Below are 24749 nucleotides of genomic sequence, written 5' to 3' on the forward strand. Positions count from 1 at the left end.
TTAAAATACTTTAAGACCTAAATTTTGATAACAACTTATATGTGAGGTTGACTACACGCACCACATACATGCTTGTATTAAGAATATATAGAAGTCTAGACTAATAATTACCTGCCAAAGAAGGTGTAGGCATCGCAACATCTAAAGTAGAAACTTTGTTCTTCCTAGATTGGCCTGCCAACATTTATATTTCTCGTGGCAAAGTTGATGAATGCAGTGCAGAGGCATAAACTGCACTGGAATAGCATGGTTTTTCACCCTTTATACATACATATCTGGAATCTGAAAGCAAGGATATTTATTAAATCAAAAGATAATGAATGGTCCTTGAAAAATCTATGATGATATTACATTTGGTATCTATAGATATATAATGAGACACATCTGCATTTGATCAAATCATATTAATAATTTGGTAAATACTACCTTATTGATGCCAAAAAAAAATCTTATAGCAAGCAAATTAAATCCTAATTGAATATATTAGAAATCCAAGGTTGCCAAATCATCAGATAATATCCAAAAAGATATGCTTCTACTAAAGGATGGCGAACCGAGAGGCACAATCAATTTACAGAAGGATGATAATCTTGAGAAAGAGACTGCATCTTGAATATATATATATATATATATATATATACATATATCAGAGGTAGGATTTCGCACAGTGAGCAAGACTGGGATGTTTGTATATTCATCTTCCATAGCCTCCAAAAACTCTGCAGCCAAACCAGAAAATCCTCCAGAATCATCTACTACAAATTGAATTCCGTGCAAAAGTAGACAAGGTTATCCAACACAGAATTATGGACAGAGAGTAGGCTTATCAACCAGTATCATGGATGATGTTATGCAATATGCAGGCATGTCAAAAAATAAAACAATAGGTTGATAAAAAGGAGCTAAATATGATCACACTCTTCGATAAAAAAACGAAGCCTCTCACATATTTCTTCTCCTCGGCCACTAAAATACACATATCTTACAATTCCATAGGTGTTAAATTCTTCATTTTCTATCGACAATCCATTTATTTCATACAGCTATTGGGATGATAATGAACTTTTAAATAGTCTGTCCAGTATTGAACGGTGTCATCTAGATTATCAACTATCTCTTTGTCGCATATGTTAGGAGTGAAGTTTAACCATGATGACAAGACGACTAGCATGATATGACAGAAGGACGAGAGGACGGGACGTAACCAACGACGGGAAGAAGGAGTCAAAACTGTGAGCTAGAAAAATGGGATAAGAAGCAATGAGCTCAACCAACAGTTGGATCATGGAGGAAAAATAGGAGATAGTGGAAATTTGAATTTAGAAGATGTGTTATAAATATAAATGCATTCACATTATAAAACACACAACCTACACTGACTAGACAACACACCCAAGCTAATTCTATTCATTGTATCCTCAAGTTCATAGTGATAATTATTTTGGTTGGGCAACAATCCCACCCGCGGTTTTTATCCTTTCACGGGGATTTTCCGCGTCACCAATTCTTTGTCTCATTTTATTTATGCTATAGTCTTAATCTAATTACACACCAAGATAGATTTAGCTATTAACCCATAAATTTGAGAAAAAATAATTGGCTCCGTTTGTGGGAAACTAGCTAATAATCAGATCGGTGATACGCAATGACGAATGAGACTCTCACGCCCAATCAAGAAGACCTAGATGCAAGCTCAGAGACAGCAACGATATTAAAGAAACTACAAGCTGAACTGGAAGCATTGAAGTCAGAGAATGCGAACTTGAAAAAGGAGATTACTACATCAAAATCCAAGACGAAGACTACAAGCAAGAAAAATGTACCAAGCATAATACGACGCCTGGATATGGATTAAGACATTGGATGGGGAAACAGAGAGAAGGAAGCTGACGATATGGTTATAATTGAGGAGAACAATGAGGGTTCGATGCAAGAAAATGATGTAGATGAAGGTGCACGAGAAACACTCTACGATGAAGAACATGACAAAAGTAGTACAGATCGTGAAAGGAGGAGATCTAGGCATGGATCAAAAGCAAAGGATCACATTCCCGAATCTGTTAAGAAAGAATTACAGGAAGTGAGAGAGATGATCCAACGTATCCCAGGGGTACCAAAGCCTTTGGAAAAAGCGACAGCAACAAGTTATGCGGATTCACCATTCACGGATGAGATAGCAAGGGTGGAGATCCCGAAGAGATTCACGGTTCCTTACATGAAACCCTACGACTGATTCAGTGATCCTGTAGAACATATTGCTCAATACAAACAATGAATGTTTACTGTGCTAATCACGATGGACTTGAAGGAACCATGCATATGCAAGGGCTTTGGATCCACTCTTACGGGCCCAGCCTTACAGTGGTTTGTGGGATTACCAAATGGATTACACATATTTAAACAAGGCTTGTCCCAAAGATCCTTACTCACTACCACACATTGACACAATGGTGGACGCGACAGCAGGACATGAATTGCTGACTTTTCTTGACGTGTCAAGTGGGTTTAACCAAATTCAAATGGAACCTTTGGGCGTATAAAAACCGCATTCATTACAAAAAGAGGAATATAATGCTACATAACTATGCCTTTTGGATTAAGGAACGCAAGCGCAATATTTCAACGTCTGATCAACAAAATGTTTAAGGACCAAATTGGCAAGACAATGGAGGTTTACATTGACGATATGGTCATGAAGTCATAAAAAGCAGATAATCATGTCAGAGATCTCCGAGAAGCATTCAACATATTAAAAGAATTTAACATGAAGCTCAACCCAGCAAAGTGCAACTTTGCTGTCTCTTCAAGAAAATTTCTGGGCCACATGGTAACAAGAAAATGGATAGAAGCAAGCCCAGATCAAATCAAGGAAATATTTGAACTCAGGATCCCAACAAACCTGAAAGACGTCCAAAAGCTGACAGGACGAGTAGCGGCCTTGAACAGGTTCATGTCTCGATCTTCAGACAGGTACAAGTTGTTCTATGACGTTTTAAGAAAAAATAAGGGCTTTGAGTGGACAGAACAACATGAATCTGCTCTAACTAAAGGATTACTTGTCAAAGCCTCCTCTACTAACAAAGCCAATTCAAAATGAGGACCTTTATGTGTACCTATCAGTCACGGAACATGCTGTGAGTGGAATTCTGGTGAAAGAAAATGGCAGAACTCAATCACCAATCTATTATGTGAGTAAAAGTTTGGTGGAAGCAGAGACAAGATATACGTCAGTTGAAAGACTCGTGCTAGCATTAGCAATGACATCTACGAAGTTGAGACATTACTTCGAGTCACATCGAATACATGTCATGACTAATTTCCCGTTACGAATGATCCTGAGCAAACCAGAACTGAAAGGAAGGTTAGCAAAGTGGTCCATTAGGTTGAGTACCTACGACATTGTTTATAACCGTAGAACAGCAATTAAGTCACAAGCTTTGGCAGACTTTGTGGCAGATTTTAGTCCAAGTCAAATGACGTAAGGAGAAAAGGAATTGCAACACATATTCTCTACCACGGATATCCTCCCATGGACATTATACACTGACGCTGCATCCAATGTGAATGGAACATGAATGGGACTAGTCCTAAAATCACCACAGGGGGGTGTGCTAATGTATTCAGTATGTTGTGACTTCAAAACTACGAACAATGAGCTGAATATGAGGCGTTAATTATTGGACTAACAACAGCCAGGGATATGAAGATCAAGAACATCAACATAATTTGTGATTCACTCCTGATCATCAACCATGTCAATGGGACATATGAAGCAAAAGATCAGAAGATGGCTACATACTTAGACATTGTCAGAATTGCGTTACATTCATTTGACATGTTCAACATCCAACAAGTACCAAGGGAACCAAATATGCAAGTAGACGCCTTGGCAGGATTGGGTGTTGTCCTGAAGGATATCAGCCTAGCCAATATACCAATTGTACACATAATGAAACCGGCTAGTGAAAGATTGAAGGAACGGCCAAATGTGATGCTCTTGGACAATAATGAGAGTTCAACCAATTGGACATATGCGTACAAGGAGTATTTACTGTATGGTATACAACCAGAAAGCCGTAATGAGGCAAGAACGCTGTGAATGAAAGCTTCATGATTCACCATCATATATGACGTGTTATTTAAAAAGTCAAGCACAAGATTGCTACAAAGGTGTCTAGACAAAAATGAAGCTGAAACAGTCTTGCAAGATGTCCATGGAAGGGAATGAACAAATCACATAGGTGGAAGAAATCTCTCATTGAAAATACTACGAATGGGATATTATTGGCCTAGTCTTAGACAAGACGCCTTGGCATATGTTAAGAAGTGTGACGCTTGCCAACGACATGCTCCTGTCATTCATCAATCATCTGAACAACTTCACGCGACAGTACCTTCTTGGCCATTCATAAAATGGGGGATGGATATTGTTGGAAAAATGCCTCCGACACCAGGACAAAAGGTATTCATGCTTGCAATGACAGACTATTTCTCCAAGTGGATAGAAGCAGAAACGTTTAGATAAGTGACAAGCAAAGAAGTGATATTTTTCATAAAATAAAATATCTTGTACAAGTTTGGAGTTCCATCTAAAATTATGTGTGACAATGGTTCCCAGTTCATAAGTGATATGACAAAAAGTTTCTGTAGAAAGTACAACATCAATCTGATTAAATCAACACCACGGTATCTACAAGCAAATGGTCAAGCTGAATCCAGTAACAAGATCATCATCAATAGCTTGAAAAAGAGATTGTCTTTGCATAAGGGAAAATGGGATGAGGAGTTGCCATGGGTATTGTGGGCAGACAGGACAACACCCAAGACGTCCACAGGACAAACTCCATACAGTTTGGTTTACGGCACATAAGTTGTTCTCTCAATATAAATCATCATGCCAACACTTAGGTACAGGACAACAACATATGATTCAAATGAGAAGGAGCTGACACATGACATAGACACTAGTAACAAATTAAGAGAGACGACAAAAATTCGTATGGCTATGTATCAGCAAAAGGTAGCTGGAAGCTACAATAAAAACGTTCATATAAGGAACTTTCAAGTGGGAGATATGGTCTTGAGGAAAGTGTTCCAGAATACGGTGGGCGTGTCGGCAGGAAAGTTTGTGGACACGTGGGAAGGGCCCTATTTGATCACAGCTGTTGTAGGACGAGGAGCATATCAACTGTCAAGTTTGGATGGAGTACAAATTTCAAGGAGTTGGAATGCACATCACCTGAAGCTTTATCATGTGTAACGACCTTGAGCCCTACTTTAGATTTGTTATTTTGCATGAAATAAGTTGCTAAGATATATTTGTTTTTATTAGATTTTGTTTGATGACATTGTTCTATTTTCTTAATGTGATGTGCTTGCAATTGATTTTGTTTAATGACATTGTTCTATTTTCTTAATATGATGTGCTTGCAATTGCTTTTGTTTGATGATATTGTTCTATCTTTGAACTTGAATCCCATATGAGTTATTTGTCCTATAAATATGACATGATCTGTGTTAGTACCCTTATTACGAGTTTTATTTCGATAAGCCATGTACATAAGTAAATATGACGTGAAATCTATTAGAAAATGACAGAGATAATTACTCAACTACCACAGATGACGAAATCCAAATTTAATCTCTTACAAATATATGAGTATGTTTTCAAGTAGATAATAGATTATATATTTCAAGAGGGAAAGGCCTCTTAACCGTCTGACGAGTGCATGCACCCATGAGAAATAAACGATAGTGACACTTACGAATAACAAACTTGATATATGATAAATAAGTGACAAAACAAATACTTATAGTGACATGCCAAAACCCCATGAGAACACAAAAATTACATAAACATCTCACTACGGGCATAAAAAAATTACGAGACAATAACATAATACGAAATGATGACAAAGATATCCATAAATGACATAAAACAAATAAAATAATCCCCCACTTGCAAAAGTGAAACAGAGATTTAGTCTTAAAAGCCGGCAAGGCAGAATTCAAAGGCAAGAAATAAAACATGTTCGAAATTATAAACTTAGTTCATGACAATTAAACATAAGGAGCAAATTCATTCGTCTCCAGAAGTAGGAGCTTTGGTCGCAAGAGGCACAACATCTTCACCCTGAGTGAGGAAGAGAGGAGAGGCATCCCCAGGATAGACTTCGTTATAGATACGAACAGTTTCATTCATGTCCCATGATGACCACTCACCACGCTGATACTCTAACATCATCTCTACCCGGGCTCGCATGGCATGTTGTGTAATGGCCCTCTGAGCCTCCTCATGCATCTTATCCTCTAAGGATTGCACTTTAGCAGCAAACTCATCAAACTCCTTTCGGACATCCATGCTAGCCTTCAAGTTGGAAGTAGCAAGCTCTTGAGCAGTGCGGAGTTTTTGGGCATAGCCATTGTGTGCAGCCTCGATATCTTTAAGCCTCTTGTACTCATTCTCAACAACCTCACGAGCCATGAGACTCGCCTAAAGGGCCTGCAGTAAATAAAGGATGAAATATCATGACAAGTAGTCAAGGTAAAAAAACAACAAAACCAGTAATAGCTTACATGAAAAATATGACCAACTGCATCATCAAGGATGACATCCAAGGTCCTGGAGGAATGAGCCTCGATAGTTTGTGGCAAGAGCAAGTCTCCCATCAAGAATGCAAACTCAGCAGGTTTGGAGTGAGTAGTGTACCCATGAGTCATAAATGGGGTATAGGCATCAGATTTACTAGTGGAAGCAGGGACATTGATCTTCATTTTTTTAGCATCAGGACTAATGTTGGGGGAAAGAAGAAAAGGGGTCTTAGAAGATTCAGTCTCAGTAGACTTTTCCTCACAGGCTCTTTTGGCAAACAACTCGCTACTCGATATAATCAGGGGTTTGATGACGATAGGCTTAAATTCTACAATCAAATAATATGGCTCTATACTAGTTAGAAAAATAAGTATGACAGGAATGCTAACAAGGAGATATGCAACAAGAACACACAAGTGTCGCATACATTTGGCATAGATGCGGCTGGAACTCATCTCAATGCCTTTGTCATCTTTGGGACTCTCGAGTGTCTCAGGTGACAAGCTTTGAACCGAGTGTGAAGATTTAGTCAGTGGAGTGTTGATGGTGACCTTACTCCTAGTCCTGTTTGTTGTGAATTTGATTGTTGGTCTCTCGACAACACCAGTAGTGTTGGCCTTTTTCATCTTATTGATGAAATCCTCAACATCTACGGTCCCAGAATTTCTGATAGGACGATTTAAGCAGTTAGGACACAACCTATCCTCAACAGTAAGTGCCATCACTTTCTCAACAATGGCCATGGTGGAGCTGTTACTTTCATCAAATTCAAAGTGGGGTTCTGAAAGACAAAAAATTACACGACTAAATGACATAAATATAAAATCATGAAAAGGCATGCAAGACAAGAATGCAACAGCAGATTAAGGAAGAAGGATAGACTGAATGTAATTGAAGAGATTTTAAAACACTTACCATCAGAGGTCCAACGATCAAGAAGATAAGCGGCGTCATCTCCCATAGAGGCTTTATTAACAAAAAATAATCAAGTTTCCACTTCCTATCATTCACGACATCACAATTAAGGATGAGGGGATCATCCTTGTTTTTGTTCACAAAGCCAAAACGACATCCACTAAATTTCTTAAGAGAGTAACAGTATTTCACAACATTAACATCAATTTTTGAATCATGCTTAGCCTCTATGGTGTCAAGACAGGCTAGAATTCGCCAAGCAAGAGGCATCAATTGGCCAGGAGCAACATGCATGCTATCTAAAATATCCTTCACAAGATTAGTAAAAGGAAAGACCATACCGACATCGATGGGTAGTAGTAGAAGTAAACCCAGTCCTTCCGATACCAATTAGCTCTATCATCGGCATCAGGGATCACGAATTCAATTGTCCCATAATATAACAGCCTAGCTTCCTCAAGCTTTTATTTCTTCATGGAGCTTGGATTGTTGTCACGAGAGTCAAGAAGGTTAGTGGGTACCCATTTGTTTGCATTGGACAAGGTTTCGACGGAATCTGTGATAACTGAAGAGGTGTTTTTAGGTTCTTTTTAGCCATCTCTAGAAGACTTCGGGTGAGGGTTTTTGAGAAAGATGAAAACTGACAAATGAAGTGAAGTGATGGATTTTATGGGGAAAAGATGAATGGTAAATGGCTTGTGGAAATAGAACAACGCAGCACAAATATCGAAGAGACTCCTTGGTGGCATCATAGTTTATCTGATAAGAAGATGAAGGGATTCGATTTTATCAATTAACAAATGAATTGATAAAATCAGGGACTATTGTTAGGAGTCAAGTTTGACAAGACTTGGACATGACGTGAACCAGGACGACAAGACGACTAGCACGACATGATAGAAGGACGAGAGGACGGGACCTAACCAACGACAGGAAGAAGGAGTCAAAACTGCGAGCTAGAAAAATGGGATAAGAAGCAACGAGCTCAACCAACAGTTGGATCGTGGAGGAAAAATAGTAGATAGTGGCAATTTGAATGTAGAAGATGTGTTATAAATATAAGTGAATTCACATCGTAAAACACACAACCTACACTGACTAGACAACACACCCAAGCTAATTCTATTCATTGTATCCTCAAGTTCATAGTGATAATTATTTTGGTTGGGTAATAATCCCACCCGCGGTTTTTATGCTTTCACGGGGATTTTTCGCGTCAACAATCCTTTGTCTCATTTTATTTATGCTATAGTGTTAATCTAATTACACTCCAAGATAGATTTAGCTATTAACCCATAAATTTGAGCAAAAACAGCATATATCAGTCTCATGTTCATTCTTCCCATTATCCATACTGTTTCCTTCTGCAATTCCTCCCGCTCTTCCTCGTACAAACTTCTTATAAACAGATTCTTCTTTTGAGGTTCAGAAACTGTTGTGGAAACCTCACCAGCCCTGCAGATTAATCAATTAATCCATTTAAGAGCTAAGCAGATACATTTACATATAAAAATTGAAAAGAAAAGTATTATACTTTCAAAGCCTTTTATACTCCCAATGCCTGCAAACTTAGAAGTTGATAGATAATTTTAAGTAACTTGATGAAGATGATACTCTTAACATACTCAGTAAACTAGTTGGTAACCCGTGCGAAGTACGGTCCGAAATTAAAAATAATAGTATCAGATTATTATTTGCATAAAACTGAAACTCATAATTCACGTAAAATATAGATCTAAATATATTAGATAATATGCTGTTAAAATATGTAGTTAAAAAAATCGTAGTTAAGCTTAACTCTAAAATTTTACCGTATAGTTCTAGTTATGCATGCACCTAATTATTTATTTATACAAATCTGACATGTTAATTTACTAATACGATTATTTTAAAGTAAACTGACGCTTGAATGTTCAGCAACAAATAAAAAATGAAGGAAAATAAAATTTACAGAGAGTAGAAGTTAATTTTTATCATTTGAGATTTTATTACATAAAATTTTAAAAATAATTTTATAATTTTTTAGTGAGTACCAAGATTTGGGACCTAAACATAGTTTCGCTTATTAGTATAGATATTTGAAACTTGATAACCCGACACACGGGCCCGAGACTAAAACTATCGAATTAATATTTGTAGAGAATTATTCATAATCTGTGTGAAACACAAATTAAAATTTATATATTAATATCAAATATTAAATTGGTACTTTGCAAAAATTAGTTATGTGGTTAAAAAGAATCAAATCAGTTATGAAATTTTCCACTATAATTCTAGTTTTGCATTATTTTACTTGAAATAGAAATCTAACATATTAGCTTTATTTTTGTGAAACGAATTATATCTCTATCTTACGAACCAAATATCTGTTTTTTAGATAATTTAATATTAATTAATATTATTTGATAATTATCTTATAATTAGCCTTTTCAATATAGTTTATTTATTATTACCTAATTATCGATAAAAAATAATTTACAAATTAAAGGTAAATAGATGTTTTTAAACTTAATTTAATATTACTTAATATAATCTAAATACAACCCATAAATTTGTTATTGTTAAAATATGTTTTTAAATTTTAAGTAAATAAACGTTGTGATGGACAGTAACATATACGATCGTTAAATCAATAATTTTCAGTTTAAAAGTTAATAAATGTTACTAAAGTCATTTGCTATCACTTAATTATTTTTAAAATAATATTATCCAATTTAAAAGTAAAATGACACTAGGATTGACACTAACTAATAGAAAACAAAATTTATAGAGAATGAAAGTGAATTTTTGTTAATAGTTTACTTTACGGTTAGTAGTTTTTCAAAATAAAAGTAAATATATGTTATTTTACTTAATTTAACGTAACTTAATAAATTTTTAATATAAATTATAAATAAATAAAGTTTACAAAGAATATAAGTCAATTGGTGTTAGTAATTTACTTAGTAGTTTGCAAAAATAAAATTTACAAAGAATAGAAGTCGATTTGTGTTTAAAATAAAGTTTATTATGTTAAGGTAAATACTAAAATTTGGTATTTTGATATTTTTGGTACTTTTAGCACCAAATTATACATAGTTTCACTTATTAATAAAGAGTATAGATAGCTCAGGTGAACCTTATGTTGAGTTGTTGACGACATGTTCTAATCCACTTACGTAGAAGTAAACTACTGAAGCTGTTAACGTCAAAAACTGATTCTTTTTCAGCTTAGCTTATAGCTTTATCTTACTTAGATATCAAACTGCCTTATCAAATTTTGTTGCAGCCCATTAAATAATATGTTGAAATGGTACTATTTTCGGGAGATGGTGCTTTTAAGTTAAACTTTGTCCAGAAACATCATATTAGTAACTTAGCATAGTGAAATTATATGTTGCATCTGATTCAGACTTCCAATTGCAGTTCTATTTCTCTAACACAAGAAGATTGCCAATACATGAATGTAACAGAGTCTCACCAAGTGATAACATTTGAAAATATATTTAAAAATTAACATATATATGGTCTATAGTAGCCTAGAACCTAAATCCTCAAATTTATATAAGATAACCCCGGATAAACTGTTATGTTTTGAAGTCATATGTTTAAACAACATATTAGAATTCTTGAAATATAGCCCAGATACCCTGAAAATTGATTGAAAGCAAGCGAGGAGTATAAGTGTCAATGCCCTGCAATCCAAAGGCAATACTGGTGTAAACAAAAGAATCACAACCTACACAGCAATATTACATACTTTTACTAATCGGATACTATATTGAACATCACAAAGTTTCCATGTTATTTTTTTGTCAAAATAAAAAACTACATGAATTGATAGTGAACCCAACATTTTTTAAGAAATGCTGAAATTATAAACCTAGTACAAGCGCAGAAACAATGATACCTTCACCTTGTACATATTTGCAAATACAGTATCCCCAATCATATATGCGCAATTCATTGATGTGTGGAAATGTTAGATGACAGCTAACGCAAAAGCTTCCTTCACTACTACACGATATAGTTAGGCTCACCTTGACATTGGCAGAAAGCAGCTGCGGCTTAGCAGTATTGGTTATTTGCGAGATCTACAATTTATGGAGGCTAAAATTGGAGGCTAAAACTATTCTTACTTCAATAAAGTTAATTATTTATTTCTCTTCCGCTAAAATATTAAAGCAAGGTAAAAAAAATAAGGCATCATATTCTCACATTCCAGTCTACTGGCGTAGCAGCCAATGATTTCAAATGAAAAAGAAATTCAAAGAAGAATTAACGATCAAAAGTAGGTTAGACAAGCAATTTTTCAAGATTATATACTTCTTAGGCCAAAACTTTTCTTGTTTTAATAATAAAAAAATACATTAGCAGAAGTTTCACCTGTTGTGTTTCCCCCGTACGATAGAGTACATCTATATCGATGCATTGATCCTTGAATACAGAATCAGCCTGGGAATTCTCAGCTAAATCCAAGCAATTCATCCTATAACAAGGAGTGTGCTTGTAAGTTTTAAATTTGGCGAACAAGATATTTCAACATATAATTACCGCGGCATATTTTCGCAGCTTCTCAAGAATTCTAATTCACAAACCCGAATCTACACGGAAATAGCCTCTGCTCCTTAGTACCGGGGCAAGGTCTGCGTACATTTTCCCCAACCCATAAGTGTGATATACGTTAAGTTGCTTATTAGATTAGTGCAGAATCGCACATAAATCTCGAGTAATTAGATCATACTTATCTACAACTCTATTCTAATTAGTTAAAAGCTTCTCGGGATTTCTGGTTTGTTATGGCCAGAAGAAGTTGTTTCAAGTTTCAACAACTAAAACAAAGTCTACAATAGTGTATCCAGTATGCTCCTTAATCAGGATCCTAGTACATCAATTTAGCAAGACCTCAAATAAAAATGACAGAAAAATTAGATATCCATCAATTGCATCCCCCAAAGCACATTAAAACTATTTCATGTAAATAATTACAAAAACTCATAAAAGATTCAAACTTTATAGAAAGATTGTAAAACAAACACAAAAGATCCAAACTTTACATAAATAAGTATACAAACAAACACATTCTTGAACATGAAATGAATAATGATGTATGAATGTTACGAAATAATGTATAAATTTTTTATATACCTGGAAATTCCAGAAGTGTGAACCAATAAAATTAGCAAAAGCTCCAGCTTGAATAGTCACAATTTCTCTCGTACTTCCCTAAACAAACACAAAAAATACCCCTTTCGTGTCAAAAAATAATGAAGTAGCATCAAAGCATAAAGAATATGATAAACATACAAGAACCCGTTGAGGTTAGGGGTGAAATGTTATAGTCAGCTGTGAAATGCATTAAATCATTGAGCATACGCATGTTAAACTGTTGAAGCTAATAAAAATGAGAGCAGAGTATTTGAGGATTTTCGAACACATCCAAGTACTACATGTAGGCAAATCCAGAATGACCAGAAAATCAGTCCAAAAACTGCAATCATGAGTTTTGTCTAATTATAATGCCTATATAAACGCTTAAAAGATTAAATGTAAGATTAAGGTTGTTCAAAGTATGTTGCTTACATACTTAGAAAAAAAAATCAGGGGATGTTTTAATTTTTAATCTAATAGTCTTTAGACAGGTACCTTGAGCTGGAACTAAAAATGTAGGTTATCTTAATGACAACATAGTCTAATCATGAAGATTAATGGATACAAACGATGATCAAACACAGTTTAGACTCAGGGCCGTCTTAACCAAGTGTGAGGTCCTAAGTCAATTTTAGAAATGAGACCCTTATTTTTTAATATATATCAAATTAATTAATAAAAATATCTTTACATAATAAATAAAATTTTTACAAAAATAGGATATTAACAAAAGAACTATGTTCTATTTTCAACTTGATATATTAAAAAATCCATTTTAATGAGTTATGAGAGGCTGGAGTAATTTAGAAAAGGAGTAAGTTTGTTTTGTATAGTGTATTTGATCATTTATATAGATAAATGAAAAAGACGTTAGGTGCTTTTATGTTTAATTAAACTCCATTTTAATGAACACTAGCTTACGGCCCGTGATGCACGGGTCTTGGTTAATATTTTATATATATATATATATAATTTTAATAAAAAATTAGATAAATAATAATTGTATAATTATAAATTTCATTATGTATTATTTCAAGTTTAATTCAAATAGTATATGATTGGAGATTTTTTTCATAAATAATAATGTAATTGTTTATTGTTGGTGAGATTCGAACCTAAAAACGTATATGTATCTTTATTAATAACAATATAAATATTTGTTGTTAACAGAATTCGAACCTGAACTTATATATATCTTTATAAATAATAATATAAATGTTTGTTGTTGACGGGATTCGAACCTGAGAATTTGTGGAGTGTATTTTTTTAGTATTTGGATCTAACAGTTTTGATTATTTGATGAAGAAGATTCGACGATCGTGATTGAAAGGGATAACCAAAATGAGGGGTTAACCAAACTACAAATTATACCTCATTCCGTGTTATTATGATATAGTAATAGTATATATGAGGTTTACCAAGACATTTCATTTATGGATGACACATATTTATATTTCAAACTTCTTTAGACATTTATATATTTCTATTTTTGATTCCATAATACATGCTACATATCATAGTAAACTCTCTTAATATATATTTTTATTACAATTATGATCATAATATATATTTTTTGAATTTTGAACACATATTATACAAATATGATATATAATATTTATGATAACATAATAACAGTAATTTATATTTTATAAATCTTTCAATAAAATGATAAATTACTTGGCTATTCTTATTATTTAAAAATAAAATGATAACTCGATTTTCTTTACTTTAATTAATTATTTTGAAAAAGTGAATACATTGCAAAAAAAATTAAAATTTATGTAGGTTTAAACTATTTATCCTTAAATTTCTTTGAAAATAACACGTTTGCTATTGATATTAAAGAGCACATTTTTTGATAAACGGATAAGCACAGCAAATGTAACAACAGTTAATGTCATTTATTTTTTCAATTTGGTAAAAGTAAATCTAGGTTATATTTTCTAATATCAATTTGATATTATTTTTTTGGAGAATTTTTCTATTTTACATTTTTTACCTAAAATAATTTTCTTATAAAATTAATTAATATTTATGTATATATATATAGGACAAAAAATATCGGGACTCTTATATATGTGGGGGCCCTAAATGACAGCTTACTTGATTTTACTGTTGAGCCGACCCTGTTTAGACTGAAATGTTAAATTGCAAATCATTTGCCAAAACTTTGCTACTAAAAATAACCTCTATGTTATTTTATTTGTTTGACAAATAACTCTTTAGTTCATTTTCAGTTAGACTGATGTGTATATTTTCACCAGAAAGTCTCCTGCAACTTACATGTACACCAATGAAGATCGAAGATAGCAAGATAACTCTGAGGAGTGAGAAAATAATCCTGTTCTTTTTTTAAATATTTAGGCTCAAGGGCTTACATGTAGTATATGTTCTTACATGTAGTCAAGGTTTCAACTAATTAATTAGCAAAAAAACGTACTCCTCTTAAATGTCTTTATTAATCTAAGAATTAAAATTATGCAAAATCATATGCATCATTCTCAATCTCAGCGATTATACACAATATTACTTCTAAATAACTAGCCAGGTAGTACACAAAAATAAAGATGTCACCCTCACATAAAAAAAAATCAAGGAGATCATGAAATTCATACAACAAAGATAAAGACTTAATTTATACCTTAGTTAAGCAGTAATTAAAGAGATACAAACAAGTAAACAAGAAAAAAACAAGAGGTTTATAGGATCTCATTTTTTTTTATTTTTTTTAACATATTTTTTTATTTGTTCTTATTTTCAGGATGTTTAAATGAAAATATCTATTCAAGAAATTTGAAGTACGAGATAATTTAGCTATAATTTTGATGATATAATTTTGATGACATGAAGATTCCAATAAGTATTAGAAGACATTAGTTTTATTTTAATTTTGTATAGGATGTACCTTTTAGAGTTCTTTCCCAAACGGTTTTAGTCTTGTGGGATTTTAACGAGTTCTTTTTTATGGATAATTTTTTCAAACAATAAAGTCGATATTATCTAAATTTCTAGGAGTACTTGCTTATTTTTTAGTAGGTGTCCTTTCCGATTGTATTCTCGAATTCAATCAATAGAAATATATCCTTTTCGGAGAAAATGACTAAACCCCTAAATGTGAGACACTCGGATTAAAAATACTAGGCATGAAATATTGTCGGTCGTGAAATTTTCACAAATATTAAACTCCTTAAAGTATCGGGAGTGGTAGATAGGCCTTAGCTATAATATCTACAAGTTTTAGAGCCCCGAAAACCAGTTGGAATCGTTCGCTTCATAATCGTCAGACACATACGATTAGAGCGTTCCCATTTCTCAATATGATCTGTTTTGGGATCATCCGTAGTGGGAATTGGTTGCTCTTTCCTTAGCGCAAGGTCGAGATCCATACAACCAAGAACGATCTCAACATTCTCTTTCCACGTGACATAGTTTGTCCCATTCAACATTGGAATCATGCTCAATTGAGCATAAGCAGAATTAACTGAAGTAGTAAATGTAATAGAAAACAAATATACAACATAATGCTCAAAAACTAGTATATACAATAATGTGATAAATTTTAAATATTGGCAACACCATCACAAGATACCTAGCGCAACATTAAATTTTAGTCTTTGGACAGAAAATTTAATTTGCAATTGGTACTCTCCACGCAATAATCAAGTACTAACAATTAATTTCTGTCAAATAATATGTCTTTCTTTGGACCGACTTATTATTCACATGAAAAACTTAATATTGTTACATACTTATTATCACAAGAATATTTTAATTTTGGCCTAACATTACCTTCCTTTGGGCCGATAAAATTTGCATTAAATTAAATATTCTATCGTCATAATAATAATTTTAAATTAATCAATCTACACAAAAGAGGTCACTTTAGCGACATATTATTTCAATCAATTAACTTAAAAAATATTTGACCACTTAAATAAATAAGTTATTTTAATTTGCCAATAATTAAATTTATCCACAAACATGTATTCTTAATTTATAGTCAAACACCGTAGATATTAACCTCTGACTAATTATGTTAGACCGCCGAAAATCCAAAAAAGGAAATATAATATGGTCTAACTTGTCAAACAGTACACTCGAAACAAAAAAAATGTGCACATGAATCCATAACTCTATAGTATTTGTTTGAAGGCACTTAATTCATAGACACAATATGTCAAGTAATTCCTATCCCCAACAGTAGCATGGCATAATACTCAACATCATAGAATAACATGTAATAGCACATCATGTTAATAAAATTTAATTATAAACTATAACACAAAAATTTAGTCATGGTCCTGTATATTGATCTGAATTGCTAATCAATTAATAACCACACCATGGTCACATCAAATCATTGACTACATGCTCGAGTATCACACAATATAAATTAAAACTCATGAAATCATCGTAGTGAGCCCTACCAGACGTCGTATCTCCATGATCTCATAAAATAATAATTGAATGAATCAAAATAGCATGTCTTAAAAAAAGGCACGAATCAGTACACAATAATTAAATATAAAGAGGCTCTGATGCAAATTGATAGAATCTAACAATTCTATAAGCATATAATTCTCTAAAATAGAGACAAGGATCGTAATCATCATATCTAATTATCGAGATTAAACCGAAAGCGGAAGCGTACCAGAATCTATAAGGCTATAATTGTAACGATATCTGAATCTGAATAAGAGTCTTGATTATTGTCTTACTCAACCAAGTACTCCTTAGGGTTTTCTCAATGGCCCTCTCTGATGGGTAGAAGATAAGTCGTTACGTGTACTTGATATATTGGGGACTATAACCCTTTTACATACCACCTAATTAAATCTCCCATTATAATTTAATTGGGTCTGATATTAGGTATCCACTTATTAGGTCCATATAATAAATTAAAATCTAATTGTGTTTCTTATTTGATCACTTAATTTAACCCAATATAATAAATAATAAATATAACTGATATATTTATATGTAGCCCATAAAATAATTATTATTATTAAAATAATAATAACAATCTCCCACTTGGGCTTCATGTGCGCAACTTTATGCTATTTATCGTCCTTAGATTTTACCAAAATAATTTGGTTTGTCTACTATATATGCATGAGATTCTGGCGGCATTCGTCACAACCTTTACGTGACTAAACCTTCCATGATTACCACACAAATATATTCAACGACATGAATCAATGAATGGATAAGTGGCATGAAAATTACATATAATGTGATCTATATAATGTCTATTTCCAACTAGTCCTTAGTCAATCTCTAAAGAGATTGATTTTAATTTTCTCAACTCAATGCTAAACCACAATAAGAAAATTGAACAAAAGTAGAGTGATATTTAATAAAATTCCATCAACTGTATTCTGCAAAACATAAACAACTCAATATTTATTACATAAAACACCAAAATACAAACTCCCACTAAACCAAATTATCACATAAGGTAACACCCATATAAGCAGTATGCTCGTGAAAAACCTTAGTTGTTAATGCCTTAGTGAGCGGATCCGCAATCATGGAGTTAGTGCCAATGTGTTCTATCAAAATATGTCCACTCTAAATCTTTTCTTTAACAACTAGGAACTTAATATCTATATGTTTTGCATCTATAGTGCTCCTATTGTTGTTTAAATACTCCACTACTGATTTATTATCATAAAATATCTTTAATGGTCTTTCAACACCATCAAAGATACGCAAACCACTGACAAAATTTCACAGCCATAAAACTTGATTGGATGCCACAAAACATGCTATATATTCTGTAGCCATGGTGGATGAAGCTATGAGCGTCTGTTTGGAAGACCTCCATGAAATTGCTCCACCAACCAGTAGATAAACATAGCCCGAAGTAGATTTTCTTTCATCTTCACATCCTCCAAAGTAAGAATCTGAATATCCAATGATTTCTAAATGATCTGATTTCCTGTATGTGAGCATATAGTCTTTTATTTTCTTCAAATACCATAAGACTCGTTTCACTGCTTTCCATTGCTTCATTCCCGGATTACTCAAATATCTTCCCAACATTCCAATAATGAATGTTACATAGGGACGAGTACAAACTTGAGCATACATTAGGCTTCCCACTGCCGATGTATATGGTATTCTTTGCATTTCCCTTATCTCAAGTTCATTCTTAGCACACTGTTTGAGACTAAATTTGTCTTCCTTAGACACAGGTGTATCCATTGGTGCACAATCTTTCATGACATACCTTTCCAGGATCTTTTTGATATAGCTCTTTTGTGAAAATCCAAGAATACCTCAAGAGCGATCTCGATGGATCTGAATTCCTAATACAAAAGAGGCGTTACCAAGATCCTTCATCTCAAATTGATTAGTGAGAAATTTCTTGGTATCGTGCAATAAGCCTATATCATTAGTCTCCAGTAAGATGTCATCAATGTATAAGAGAAGAAAGATAAATTTGCTCCCACTGAACTTGTGATATACACAATGTTCCACCAAGTTCGCTTCGAAATCATATGATGTGATTACATGATGAAATTTGTGATACCATTCATGAGAATCCTGTCTGAGACCATAGATGGACTACTTTAATTTGTAAACCACAGTCTTTGGATCTCCAATGATAAAGTTTTCTGGTTACACCATATAAATTGTCTCGCCAATGTTTCCATTGAGAAATGCCGTCTTTACGTCTATCTGATGTAGCTCTAGATCATAATGAGCCACAAGTGCCATAAAAATTCTAAATGAGTCTTTCGTGGAAACCGGAGAGAAAGTCTCATTGTAGTCGATACCTTTCTTTTGAGTGAATCCTTTAGCTATTAGACGAGCCTTATATCTTTCGATGTTATCACTCGAATCCCTTTTGGTTTTAAATATCCATTTGCAACCAATAGCTTTTGAGCCTTTAGGCAACTCGACAAGATCCCAAACATCATTGTTTTTCATAGATTGCATCACTTCATCATGTCATCAATCCACTTTTGAGAGTTAGGACTCTACATGGCTTGTTAAAGATTTACAGTTTCATCTTCCTCGATGCCAATTCCATCTTCACATTCTTGTTGCGCTCTTTCGCTCTCTAGTGGATCTCCTAAGTGGCACTTCTTGTGATTCAATATAGTCCCGACAGATGATGATTTAACATCCATCGAGTGAGTAGCTTATGTAATAATAAGTATTGTAGCACATTTCTGCAAACAACTTTGTGTAGATTCTATAGTAGCATATGAGTCATGTTGACTACTAGTAGATATGCAGAATAGGTTGATTAATTATAAATATAAGATGTCTTGTAATTCTGCATAAGTGAAATGGAGTCAAGTGTCAAATAGCTACTCGACGGATGATCAACAAAGCTACCCGACGAATGATCAACAAGCTACCCAACGGATAACAAGCATGTACCTGACGGATGATCAATTCAAATATCTGTTGACAGTGATAACACAGTCACATGTGTTGGATGTTTGCAAAAGGAATGTGGCAGCCTGTTTAACAGGAAATTGAGAACAAAGAAGCATTACCATTTCTATGCAAGTTATGAAGATTTTCAAAGATGCTGGAATAGAATAATGAAGCAGCATGGAGTTAGACTTGATAGGTTTTGTTTTATCATCCTGTCTTATTACCATGTAAACTTGGTGATATATAAACCAAGTGTAGCAAGTAAAATAACAACAACAACTACTATCAAACTAAGCAAACATATTTAGAAGAGACATAGAAAAAGCTGTACTTGTCAAGAGTTTCTCTGTAGTTTATTTGTTCAACTTGTAAAGCAGCTGTGAATCTCTTTAAGCTTCACAGAGTTCTCAAATATATATATATATATATATATATCTTATGGATACATTCAAATTCACCAGAAAGTTTTAATGTGACGCCCCAAAATCCGGGGTCAGGGATCTCGGAGGCCACGCCATCTCAATCACTATAACCACATACCTCGCATCATAATATATAAATACTCACACTTTATGACCCCACACTTATCACACACACACTTACAGGTTATTGTCTTGGAAACGAACCATTCATTACTAGAGTAAATTAACCCACAAAGTGATAATTATTACAACCCAGAAGTAATTAAGTCTTACCGGGGAATAACCTTTAAGTAAGGCTAGTTCGTCGGCCAAATATACGTTTCTTATTTATTACCTTACATAAGTCATACTTATAAATAAGCCGAACTAAAAACAATTGAAAACCAATCCAGCTTATTCGGACTACCCGTGATACCGCACCAAACAACCTACGGAACAGCTGGCCATTTCCTACCCGTTTCCTGGCTGTGAGTCTCATGGTAGGCATCTTGATTCAATGTTGTGTTGTGTCAATTTAAGAAAATAAGTGTGAGCTATAATGCCCAGCATAATAATGTACAGTATGAAAATGACTGTATGATAAACCCACTTAAAACATCATATACGTTGATTATGTTTTATTCAAAAAAATAGTTTTCCTAGGTGATACACACCTTCTTATGAAAACAATCCTTTAGTAGATTTTATTATACTGCGAATACCTTAATAGTAAACCCAGCACCTAGACTTGGGTTACGGTATTGCATCACAATTCCAATTGGAAGAATAGGACATTTGTTGGAGCCACCACATACGATGATCAGTCGTACTACGATAATAGTAACCTTTTCTACTAGTAGAAGGACGAAACCTTCATATCCCGGTTATCACCCTTGCCGCATTCGGGCTACGTGTCCCATTTTTGGGTATACACATACTTCACAAGTTCCTGATTACACAGAGTACTTTCGCCTGTGGTACCTTTGGTAGTCCATCTAGCAACATAGTACCAGAGTCTACCCCTCCCTTGTCCTTTTTTTAAAAGAATTCTATCATATCTCGAGAACTCGAACCACATCGAAGTTCCCTCAAGCATTTTGCTTGTTGATAGGCACAGTTTTACCTCATATATATATATATGTACTTCCGAAAGTTTTCGGAGGAAGTACTAAGGATGTGAGTTGACCGTTGTCAACAGATAATTAAATAAGGGGGAGTTTCTTTTGAAACTATATTCAAAATATTTAAAATAAGTCGAGATAATATTCTTCGATGATCTAAAATTATTAGAATGATTTTTCGAAAATCAGAAAATATTTTAAATCAGGTTCTATGATTTTTAAATCATATATAAACCATTTAATAAATAATAATTAATTAAATAATAATCAATAAATAATTAAACCTCGAATGAGTTTACTTTTAAAAAAATATTTAAAATAATATTCATCAACTAATTTATGTTTATGTAATTTAATAAACTTTAATGTTTAATCGGTTTTGAAAAAAATAATCGTTGGGATATGCTTCTCCCATAATAAATGAGTAGGTATATAATATTTATAACTCGAACGATAAAATATAGTTGAGGGAATACGATCTTTGAAAATCGTTTTAATAAAAGTTCGAGGTGTTTAATGTTTCGTAAGTGGACGTTGGGTCCCTTAATACGTAACTGCTATGGACTTTTAATCGTCCCGTAATATCACCGGAATGATTCCCGGGGTTTTATTTTGAAATCCCGACCGACTCTCGGTCTTATAATAATACGTCACGCTTATAGCAGAATTAAACATTTCACGATATATACTTATCGTACAACATCGCTACATTATACGAAAATTCAATTACTATGTATCATGGCAAGCATGGTATCTATGCAATGATAATAAAATAATCCTTTCACAACACAACATTAAATGGAGTTGGGTTCATAAACTTACCTGGGTATCTCGTGGTGAAGGATGCTCTAGGTTCTGCTCGGAAATCTATAAACATAAACAAAATTTGTTTTGTTAGGTCCCATTCTAATTTACGGTGACTCGCACTCATGTGCTACTTATTATGCACCCTCTCGACTTATATTACCCTTATTATTCCTTTAAGTCCTTGTTCTTGTTATGGTCGCTTCCTTTTTCAAAGTATCTTATGTCCATTTTTATTCTCGTCGTCGGCTCCGCTTATGAAATCTACGGTTTTCTAATCACGCGGTCTCGGCTCCGATATTTTTATAAAATTGAAAATCATTATTTTCACTTGAAATTTTTATGGCAGTTATAAAACTCAATTTACTACTCTCTGTGAAATTTTCATGATTTATGAACATTTTTAAGTTGGTCCTTTTTATTTTCAAAATTCGTAATTCGTAGCAGTTTTTGTCGCGTAAATCACTTTTAGTAAAACGGCCATAACTTTTGATCCGTAAATCGGAATCAAGAGATTCAAGCGCCTAGACTATCCTTATAACATTTTCTATCATAATCAAGGATTATCTTTCAAGAAACTACAGTTTATATCTTGGGGACTTTCTGCAGAAACTTAAAGCTACGTTTTGTTCGTTTTAATGAGATTACGGTTACGATCGGAGTTTCGTTTATGCCTTAAATCATTATACTACCACCAACAATAAAAATATCATCATCAGCACATTAACTCCTCTCAAGAACATCATGTTCTTGAGGCAACAACAATCAAACTTAAATCTACTTAGCTAAATATCAAGATTACAACAATACTTCCACCAAAACTAGGTTCACAACTATATTCTAAAAGGATCTTGAACTTAAATCTTAAATAAGGTTGGGTCAGAGATTTATACCTTTCTTGAGACCTTGAGATGTCTTATTGATGATGTTAAAGTCTTGGGAGAGCTTAGTATGGTTTTTGGAACCTAAAACAACCATTAAAATCAAGAAACAAAACAAAAGTTACTATTCATACTATTCACTATCATCTTTCTTGATTTTATTTCACCCATTAAACCTTGATAAAAAGAGCTCAAAGATTTATCTTACCTTAGTTTAGGTGGTATGAAGCTTGAGAATTAATGGGAGGATTTATCCATGGTTAGAGCTTGGAGATTTGAAATTGGTTTCTTGGTTTTTCTTTGAAAAAGCCGAATGAAGAAGAAGAAGAAATGGGGAGAGAAAATTTTATTGCTTCTTGGTTGTTTCTTGCAATAATGTTTGTGATAGCTTGTATTTGATTGTTATTCCTTAGTATATATCCTAGGATTTAATCTTGGTTGCCAAATCTTGAGACAAAACTAGCTAGCCTTTCTAGTTTACAAGCTAAGCTACTTGGTTTAGCTCTTTGGCTTACTATTTGCTAGCCCTTGGTTGATCATCCTATGCCTTAGCTTACTATTTGATAAATTAAACATGGTTACTTTTCTACCATGGTTAGTTAGTGCGTTACGTTTATTTAAGCATTTTACGCGTTCGCTCGGTCGCTTAAACATTTTCTTAATACTTTCTCGTAAATGGTTCGCGACGTAATTCCTTTCATATTTATTCCTTATGTTTTGAATTATCATACTTGGATATAAATCCGTAGGGTTTTAAATTCGTAATTATATTTTGATTCCCGTAATCCTCGATAATTCGTAAATATGGTTGTTTTCAAAGTTTGTTTTTTTCGAAAATAAATAGCGTTTATATACACTCATTTGGTACGTATAATCATAATGTCAACTGCGAAACTCATTTTCTCATACACTACATAGTGTGGGCGAAAAAGTTTTCCCCGTCCGCCAGGGTTACTATTCATTAAACATTTTTATAAAGTCTCAAAAATTCGAGTTATTACATTTAAAGACTTGTGTTTCATTACTTTGTGTTTGATTTACTTAATTATTTCATTCCGCACTTTGCAAATCAAAACACACACACATATATATATATATTGAGTTAGAACATTTTTATAAATCTCAAAAAGAAGCCAGAATTACATTCAACCCCGCTTCTGTAATTCTTTTTGTATTGTTAGGGAATAACAAATTGTATCAGAGCAAGCTCTTGAAGTACAAAGAGTGTAAAGATCACAACAAACAACAAGATGAACAAGAAGGATGTTGGAGTTAAAATTCCTATTCTGGACAAAGACAATTATCACCACTGGAAGGTGAAAATGCATCTACATCTTCTTTCTCAAGATGAGGCCTATGTGGATTGCATAGAGAGAGGTCCTCATGTACTAATGGGAGCTGCAACAGGCAATGAACCATCTGTTCCCAAGCCTAGACATGAATGGTCAGATCTGATATTGAGCAAGTCAGGAAAGACAAGAAGGCCATGAATATATTGTTCAATGGATTT

General features: G+C 33.5%; 1 protein-coding gene, 1 long non-coding RNA gene and 1 pseudogene across 3 annotated transcripts; all 3 read right to left on the reverse strand.

Annotated features, from left to right (window-relative positions):
- Nucleotides 1-9372, reverse strand: LOC141680604 (uncharacterized; annotated as a pseudogene).
- A 1542-nt stretch (nt 9373-10914) lies between these two features.
- LOC141676645 (uncharacterized) lies at nt 10915-13229 on the reverse strand. Of its 2 annotated transcripts, none has more exons than XR_012557102.1 (4): nt 13133-13229; nt 12635-12712; nt 11873-11975; nt 10915-11181 (listed from the first exon to the last, which is right to left on the reverse strand). It is a non-coding gene; the product is annotated as an uncharacterized LOC141676645 (long non-coding RNA). The 2 variants fall into 2 exon arrangements; XR_012557101.1 differs by lacking the exon at nt 13133-13229 and adding an exon at nt 12794-12946.
- A 5138-nt stretch (nt 13230-18367) lies between these two features.
- Nucleotides 18368-18844, reverse strand: LOC141680605 (secreted RxLR effector protein 161-like). Its single transcript, XM_074486785.1, has one exon. The coding sequence runs from the start codon at nt 18842-18844 to the stop codon at nt 18368-18370; it is 477 nt and encodes a 158-aa protein (XP_074342886.1).
- Between the last annotated feature and the right edge of the window lie 5905 nt (nt 18845-24749).

This window comes from Apium graveolens, chromosome 8, assembly GCF_009905375.1.
Source record: "Apium graveolens cultivar Ventura chromosome 8, ASM990537v1, whole genome shotgun sequence".
NCBI lineage: Eukaryota > Viridiplantae > Streptophyta > Magnoliopsida > Apiales > Apiaceae > Apium > Apium graveolens.

Bases quoted from the DNA above. Each gene is read 5' to 3' on its own strand.
- LOC141680605 (XM_074486785.1), bottom strand. From the start codon at position 18,844: ATGGATACACCTGTGTCTAAGGAAGACAAATTTAGTCTCAAACAGTGT.